Here is a 7,315-nt window from a genome sequence, read left to right as displayed (position 1 = left end):
GTTACTTTCTTTTGCTCTTATGATCAAATCAATCCAATTACTTAAAAAATTCCAAATCCTTTGCAGTAGAAGAAATGAGTAGCTTTCTTGGAAACGACCCTTTGAACATAGTTTACTTTGAGCACGCTCCTATGTGAATTTAATGAAGCAGAGACAAAATACCTTGTGCAAGTCAAAGAGTCTTGACATTCTTTAACAAGAGGACACTCTGTGTCAGTCATTGAGACATGATGAAACATAATTTAACATCTTTCTGAAAATGTTTTGGTCTGATCCACTTTCTCTTATAGCAAAGTCTAGGGTGCAACACCCTATTATATCTTTCACCGTTCAACAATAATTTTAAGTGTTGAATTAAAATATTTCATAGAATAATATAAAGATATGTCCGCACCCAATCACTTTTTCACCACGCTCCACGTGCCTGACCAACTCTTTGTTAGGGGCAAATTGAAGATCTCAAACCACATTTTTCTTTCATCTATTGTTTTAAAAATCATATCAGGACATCGAACCATTGAGGGTATTGGGTCGAACCACTGAGCCACTGGTCAAACCACATGACTAAACTGGATAAAACTGAATAACTCGATTGAATAATCCGGTCTCTATAACAAAAATAAATAGGTATTAAATCGGATCGAACCAAATGATTCAGACTCTAAAAAAAATATGACACATAACAAATGTGAAAATTTCAAAATATCATTATGTCACAATTTCATTTTTTAAATTCAAATTTTAAACACAGTCATCACACACAACAAAATAGCACAAATACAAATAAATTTTGAAAAAAATCTAACTCATATTCGTATGAATCATATAAGTTCTCACTATCTGACTTTCTAATTTCAATTTTAATAATTGTTTTTAAAGAAAAAGTTTAAAAACGGCATCATTTTGTTTTTTTTTAATCTTTTATAAAATAAATAAGCATTGAACCGATCAGTTTTGAATCACATAAACCTTTAATCTTGATGAGTCTTAATAAGATATCAATTTTTTTTTCAATTTCTTTAAAAAAAATTATGGAAGATCTATATGATATAAATTTTCAATCCAACGGTAAATTTTGTAAAATTCGTATTCATTTTAATGTTATTCATGACTTGTGAACCATGACGACATGAACCACTCTTTCATGTTAGACAAAACATTTTTCTTTTGACACGTAGGCTAAAAATTTCATCCTTAAGGTGAATAAATGAGATAACCAGGATTCGAACCTCGAACCACTACATATATAATATAATGTCCCTGACAACTAAGTTAAGGTCACGGGATGATTATACGTCTTTTTTAATATCGTCATTTTTTGAAAAGAATATAAATACTATACTTATTAATATTGTCATTTTTTAAAACAATATAAATAAATAATATATGTTCATTGTTTTTCTATCTTTTATTTGTTATTGTGATATGAAATCAAACATATTTGTCAAACATATAATTCTTTAAATATAACATTAAACATATAAATATTTAATACAAATTAAATTACCAAATTAGTTCAACTCCACATAAACTTAGTTCAATTCCAAAAGAAATCGTATTTTATATGTAGAAGTTAGAGTTCGATCTCTAAATACTTCAACTTTATTTATTATTGAAAAAAAATTCTCAAGCTTATTTATTTTCAAAATGAAATTTTAGTAATTTGTTTTTTTATCATGGCTGGAGATGAAATTTTAGTAATTAGATTAACTAATAAGACAGATAAAAATAAGAATCAAAATTAGAATAAGTAGACCAAAATTGTAATGGTAATTAATTAATCTATTTGTTTTTACCAAAAGACAAATTTGGTAAACTAACAAACCATCTCTACCTTTTTAATTCTAGTTGTTCTAGTTCTAGAGAGAGAGAAAAATCAATAATCAATAATCAAATAGAGAAAAGAGAGAAAGAAAGAAAGAGGAGAATAGATAGAAAAGAAGGAAGGAGACCATGAACGCGTCTGATCGTCATCTTTGACCATCTCCTTCCTTCCTTTCACGTTCTTCATTTCATTCATTTCTCTCCCAAAAACCCCTCCCTTTATATATATTATATTATAATATAATTATCTAATCAAATCAAATATTTTCATTCCTTTCATCAATTTTCATCAATTTTATATACATATTTATAAACAACAAACAACAACAACAACAGATCTTGAATTTTATCTTAGATCTATAAAATCAATGGGAAATTGCTGTACAATTCCATCCGTTATCACCAGAAAACATAAACGAAAGGAAAAGCCCGGGAAAAATGGGCCTGAGAAGAAAAACAACACCAAAAAAAATGAGAAGAATAATTTGGTGGTGTTGAAAGAGCCCACGGGCCGAGAGATTGGGCTAAGATATGAATTAGGGAGGGAATTAGGGAGAGGTGAATTCGGAATTACGTATTTATGTAAAGATAGAGAAACAAATGAAGAACTTGCTTGTAAATCGATTTCCAAGAATAAGCTTAGAACTGCGATTGATATTGAAGATGTTAGAAGAGAAGTTGAAATTATGAGACATTTACCTAAACATCCTAATATCGTTACGTTGAAGGATACTTATGAAGATGATGATGATGTTCATCTTGTTATGGAGCTTTGTGAAGGTGGTGAACTTTTTGATCGTATTGTTGCTAAAGGACATTATACCGAACGTGCCGCCGCTTCCGTCGTTAAAACCATCGTTGAAGTTGTTCAGGTTATATATAATCATCAACTCTGTTTATTTTTTTATTTTATTTTATTATGGAAATTAATTATGTTTGATTATAGGCTTTGTAAATGTGACAAATCTTTCATCATGCACAAACTTGTTTTTTCATTATTGGATCGATAAGTTTCATTATTAGATCAAATGAGATGCCAGATGTAATATTTTGATCCAGTGGTGAGGGTTATTGATCGAACGGTGAAAATGAGTTTGTGCATGGTGAAAGAGCTGTCTCGCTTGTGCACTATATAGACTTGGCCTCGATTATATATGTTTCTGGTAGCGAGTATTCAGGCTGAAGGGCCTGTTTGGATTGACTTATTTTTGAGCTTATGCAAAACAGCTTATGCAAATAAATAAGGTTTTATATATTATTATAAGCTTTTCCAGGTAATTTATGAGAAAATAGCTTAAGATACAATTTTTGTAAGTGAAAACTGAATTAACATAAAACTTTATTTATTTGCATAAGCTATTTTCAAAAGCTCAAAAATAAGTCAAATTCAAACGAGACCTATTAATTTATGAGGACTTTTTCAAGAGTTAGAAACTTTAATTTAACTGATAAACTCATAGTTACAAGTTAATGCAAGATTGGTTTGTAAAATTTTGTATGTGATGAAGTTAGAGTACCTATGGTCCAGGGACAAATATGTTAAGTAAGCTTAGCTTTTGGTCACATATGTGGAGAAAGTGCATATGAAGAGTTGAAGAGTAGCATATTTTCTTGTGTTATGTTTTGTTCCCTTTTTATATTTTTTTCCCATTTTGTGTGGGTGGTTTGACAAAAGTAAGTGTAAGTCTTATAAATGGATTTACTTTGTTTTCTGTCGCTTAAATAGCTGCTTTGAGGATCTAACTTTTCAAAGTTTTTGCAAATAAAATATATAACTTGTTAACATATTTTGAGCTATAATGTTAGGACAAGGTATAATTTGTTTCTCGGTTGGTATGATGATTCTTTGCTTTCGTTGTGCTGATATATTTGAGAGATTTTCCCCTCAGTTGGTTAAGATGAATTTGGGATTTAGTCTTGATTATATTGTAATTTGTTGTTTTTCAGGAGTGCCACAAACATGGTGTGATTCATCGGGATCTCAAACCAGAGAACTTTTTATTTGCAGACAAGAAGGAAACATCACTTTTGAAAGCTATTGACTTTGGTTTGTCAATTACCTTTAAACCAGGTAGTGCCTTTACCTAGTTATCGAATCACTTGATGCTGTTGCTTGAAGCTTGATCTTCATCATTTTGGCCTAGCCATCAATGTAAAGTTAGCTGAAGTGTTCCATTCTCTGCAGGTGATAAATTTAATGAGATAGTTGGAAGTCCATATTACATGGCCCCTGAAGTATTAAAAAGAAATTATGGCCCTGAAATTGATATCTGGAGTGCTGGTGTCATTCTTTACATCTTACTTTGTGGTGTCCCTCCGTTTTGGGCAGGTTGATTTTTATCTTGTGAATGTTGTATTTTGCGTGTGGATGTTGCAATATCTATTAAATCATTATTTCTTGCTTTCATTTTTGTGATACATTTAATTTTCTAAATCTTCTCTTAAAATGCAGAAACTGAGCAGGGAGTTGCTCAAGCAATTATACGATCTAATCTTGACTTTAGTAGGGAGCCATGGCCAAAGGTTTCTGATAATGCAAAAGACCTTGTTAAAAAGATGCTTGATCCTGACCCAAAGCGCCGGCTTACTGCACAGGAAGTGTTAGGTAAAATGCAATTCATGTAATAGAATGCTTCGGTAGATGAAGTAAACATAGAATTGTGTTGAATATTTTCTGCTTAGCAGATGAACAATGATGTTAACATTGCTTGTTAACAAAATGCAGATCATCCATGGTTGCAGAATGCTAAGACAGCTCCTAATGTTTCATTGGGAGAAGCAGTCCGATCAAGGCTCATGCAATTTTCTGTAATGAACAAACTTAAGAAAACAGCATTGAGGGTAATGTTTCAGTAATACTTGAATATCTCATTAGAAATTATTTTTAAATATTTATCCATATATGACCATTTTATTTTAGTAATTTTTTTGATTATGTTATATTGCTTTCATGTGAGCAGGTGATAGCAGATCATTTGTCTGTAGAAGAAGTTGCTGGAATAAAAGAGGGATTCGAAGTGATGGATACAGAACGTAAAGGCAAAATTAACATTGACGAACTACGAGTAGGGTTGCATAAGCTAGGCCACCAAATTCCTGATGGAGATGTCCAAATACTTATGGAAGCTGTGAGTATATTCCCATTATCTGGGGTCTTTTTTGTTTGTTTCATAATTCATGCGTATAGAAATAAGTAGTTTGTCAAAAGCTAATTGTCAACTAGAGTGGTTTTCCTGTTTAGATAATTAACTTAAATAAGTACTAACAGCATAAGGACTTATCATACGATATAAGGCTTATGTAAAGTTATTTCTACGCAAAAGATAATATAAAGTCAAATTGTTTTTACATAAGCTATAAGTTATTTTCATAAGCTATTCTGGAGAGCTTATAAAAAAATTTATGGACATGTCATAAGCTGTTTTCATAAGCTCTCCAAAAAAGTCTCACTAGTACTTATGCTGGTAGATAACATCAATTAAGTCATAAACAGGCCATTTACGAGTGTACCAGTTCATATATGTGATGTCAAACATAAACATGTTTTTTAGTAGTCATGTTTGAACTAATAATTTGTCACAAGCGGACACTCTCAATTCTCTTTCTATTCCTTCTTTAATAGAAAGTACCATATGTAGGTACTATATATCCTTTAAAAGGCATCTCTTCAATTTCTAATCTTTGTGAGCTGCTTTTACAGGGCGATGTAGACAAAGACGGGTTCCTAGATTATGGAGAGTTTGTAGCCATTTCTATTCATTTGAGAAAGATATCCCATGATGAACACCTTCAAAGAGCATTCCAATTTTTTGATAAAAACGAATCTGGGTTTATTGAACTTGAGGAGTTACGTAATGCCTTGGCTGATGAGGTTGACGCAAATAGTGAAGAAGTCATTAAAGCAATTATGCATGACGTGGACACCGATAAGGTCAGAAATTTCAATGAATGTTATGCTTTAATTCCATTGGTGTTTTGAAGAGAATCCCCTGACGGATGGATTCTTGATCAAGATTATAACTTTAAAACAACATTGCTTGTATGTAGATGTTTAATTTGTCTATAATTGGAACCACTCGTTAATCGTTTTCTTCGTTAAACTGTAGGACGGAAGAATAAGTTATGAGGAATTTGCTGCAATGATGAAGGCTGGCACAGATTGGAGAAAAGCATCAAGGCAATATTCGCGAGAGAGGTTTACCAGTCTAAGTCTCAAACTGATGAAAGAGGGGTCATTAGGATTGAACAACGAGGGTAGATGACTTTAGAAAATGTCTAATTTTACTCCTTGAAAGGCAAATATGATAAAAAGGAAGAAGTCGTCATCATCATTTTTCTTTTTCCTTCATTATAATTCTTTTATATCTTATTTTTCTTATATGCTTTGGAGACCCCCTCCCCCCCATCTTTTGGGATGATATAGGATATAGTTCTGAGTGCATGTTTGGGTAGGTGTTGTTGGGATCCCCAAACTCAGTTTGTTGCATAGAAGCAACAATACACATTCTTTTGGTGCCAACTTAGCCGTGATGTCCGTGTGCTTTGCAGTTTTTGTTTTTCTTCTTCACTCTTTTGGCTTGTTGGTATCATTTCAGAAAAGTCTTGGATGGGAGGATCTGATAGGTCTTCGATTTGTGTTGCTGTAAATATTTCAAATATTCACGGCTACAATGACTAATCATTTGGCATTTTTAGCAAATGCACCTTTAGATAGGGATGGCATTTTTAGCTATGTGAAATTGAAATAACAAATATATGACTTTTGGAATACATGCATATTGTACTACATTTATCAATGAAACTTATGTAAGATCTTGGTCAGTGACGATGACTTACTTATTGTATCAGGTTTCATAAACAAAGCTATTACTTTCGTATTAAATTATAGTTATCGACAACACTTATAGTTGTGATTTGTCAATGTGGAAAGTGAAACTCGCTTTATCGAGATTTTCCTAGTTCTCATCCATGGGCTTCTTTTCCCTTTTTGAAGGGCACTTCATCCATGAGTTCTTTTCATGGATTTTAAAGTGAGCCAATTAAATCTTCTAACTTTAACACACAAATCTATAGCTTCTTGAGTGTCTGTTACTTCATGAGTTATTTCTTCTAGCATCACTGAGGACCTACAGAAAACATATATTATTTCTTCTAGCATCAACAGACTTCTCACAACTTACTATCTTTTCACTCAAACCTAACTCTCTTAGTTTTGATGAATACACAAAAGGAGGATAAAGGTTTTTGGAACTGTCTACAACTTTTTCCTAAATTAGAAGACACATTAACCAAAATACTGAGCTGCTTAGTTGTATCTTAAGTGTTGATGTCAAGAGGATGATGAATTTTTCTTGTTCAGAATCGGTTTTAAAAACATAAAATCGGTTATAAAAATAGTTATGGATATAACCGAGTCTATAATTGATTTTTGTGAAAACAAAATCAATTGAGTGGATTGGTTATGTCCTAGATGTTATACTGGGTAAAGGTG

The 7,315-nt window shown here is 31.9% G+C and overlaps 1 protein-coding gene across 1 annotated transcript; it reads left to right on the top strand.

Moving 5' to 3' along the window:
* The first annotated feature begins 1,867 nt into the window (after positions 1-1,867).
* LOC123900045 (calcium-dependent protein kinase 8-like) lies at positions 1,868-6,722 on the top strand. The gene is made up of 8 exons (XM_045951345.1): positions 1,868-2,696; positions 3,772-3,895; positions 4,010-4,153; positions 4,277-4,429; positions 4,550-4,665; positions 4,785-4,952; positions 5,525-5,755; positions 5,931-6,722. Exons 1-8 carry the CDS (start codon positions 2,193-2,195, stop codon positions 6,084-6,086), a joined length of 1,596 nt encoding a protein of 531 aa, XP_045807301.1. The 5' UTR covers positions 1,868-2,192; the 3' UTR covers positions 6,087-6,722.
* The last annotated feature ends 593 nt before the right edge of the window (positions 6,723-7,315 follow it).

Source organism: Trifolium pratense, linkage group LG7 (assembly GCF_020283565.1).
Source record: "Trifolium pratense cultivar HEN17-A07 linkage group LG7, ARS_RC_1.1, whole genome shotgun sequence".
NCBI lineage: Eukaryota > Viridiplantae > Streptophyta > Magnoliopsida > Fabales > Fabaceae > Trifolium > Trifolium pratense.
The sequence above is the reverse complement of the archived record's forward strand: the minus strand, read 5'-3'. Positions and strand labels throughout refer to the sequence as shown.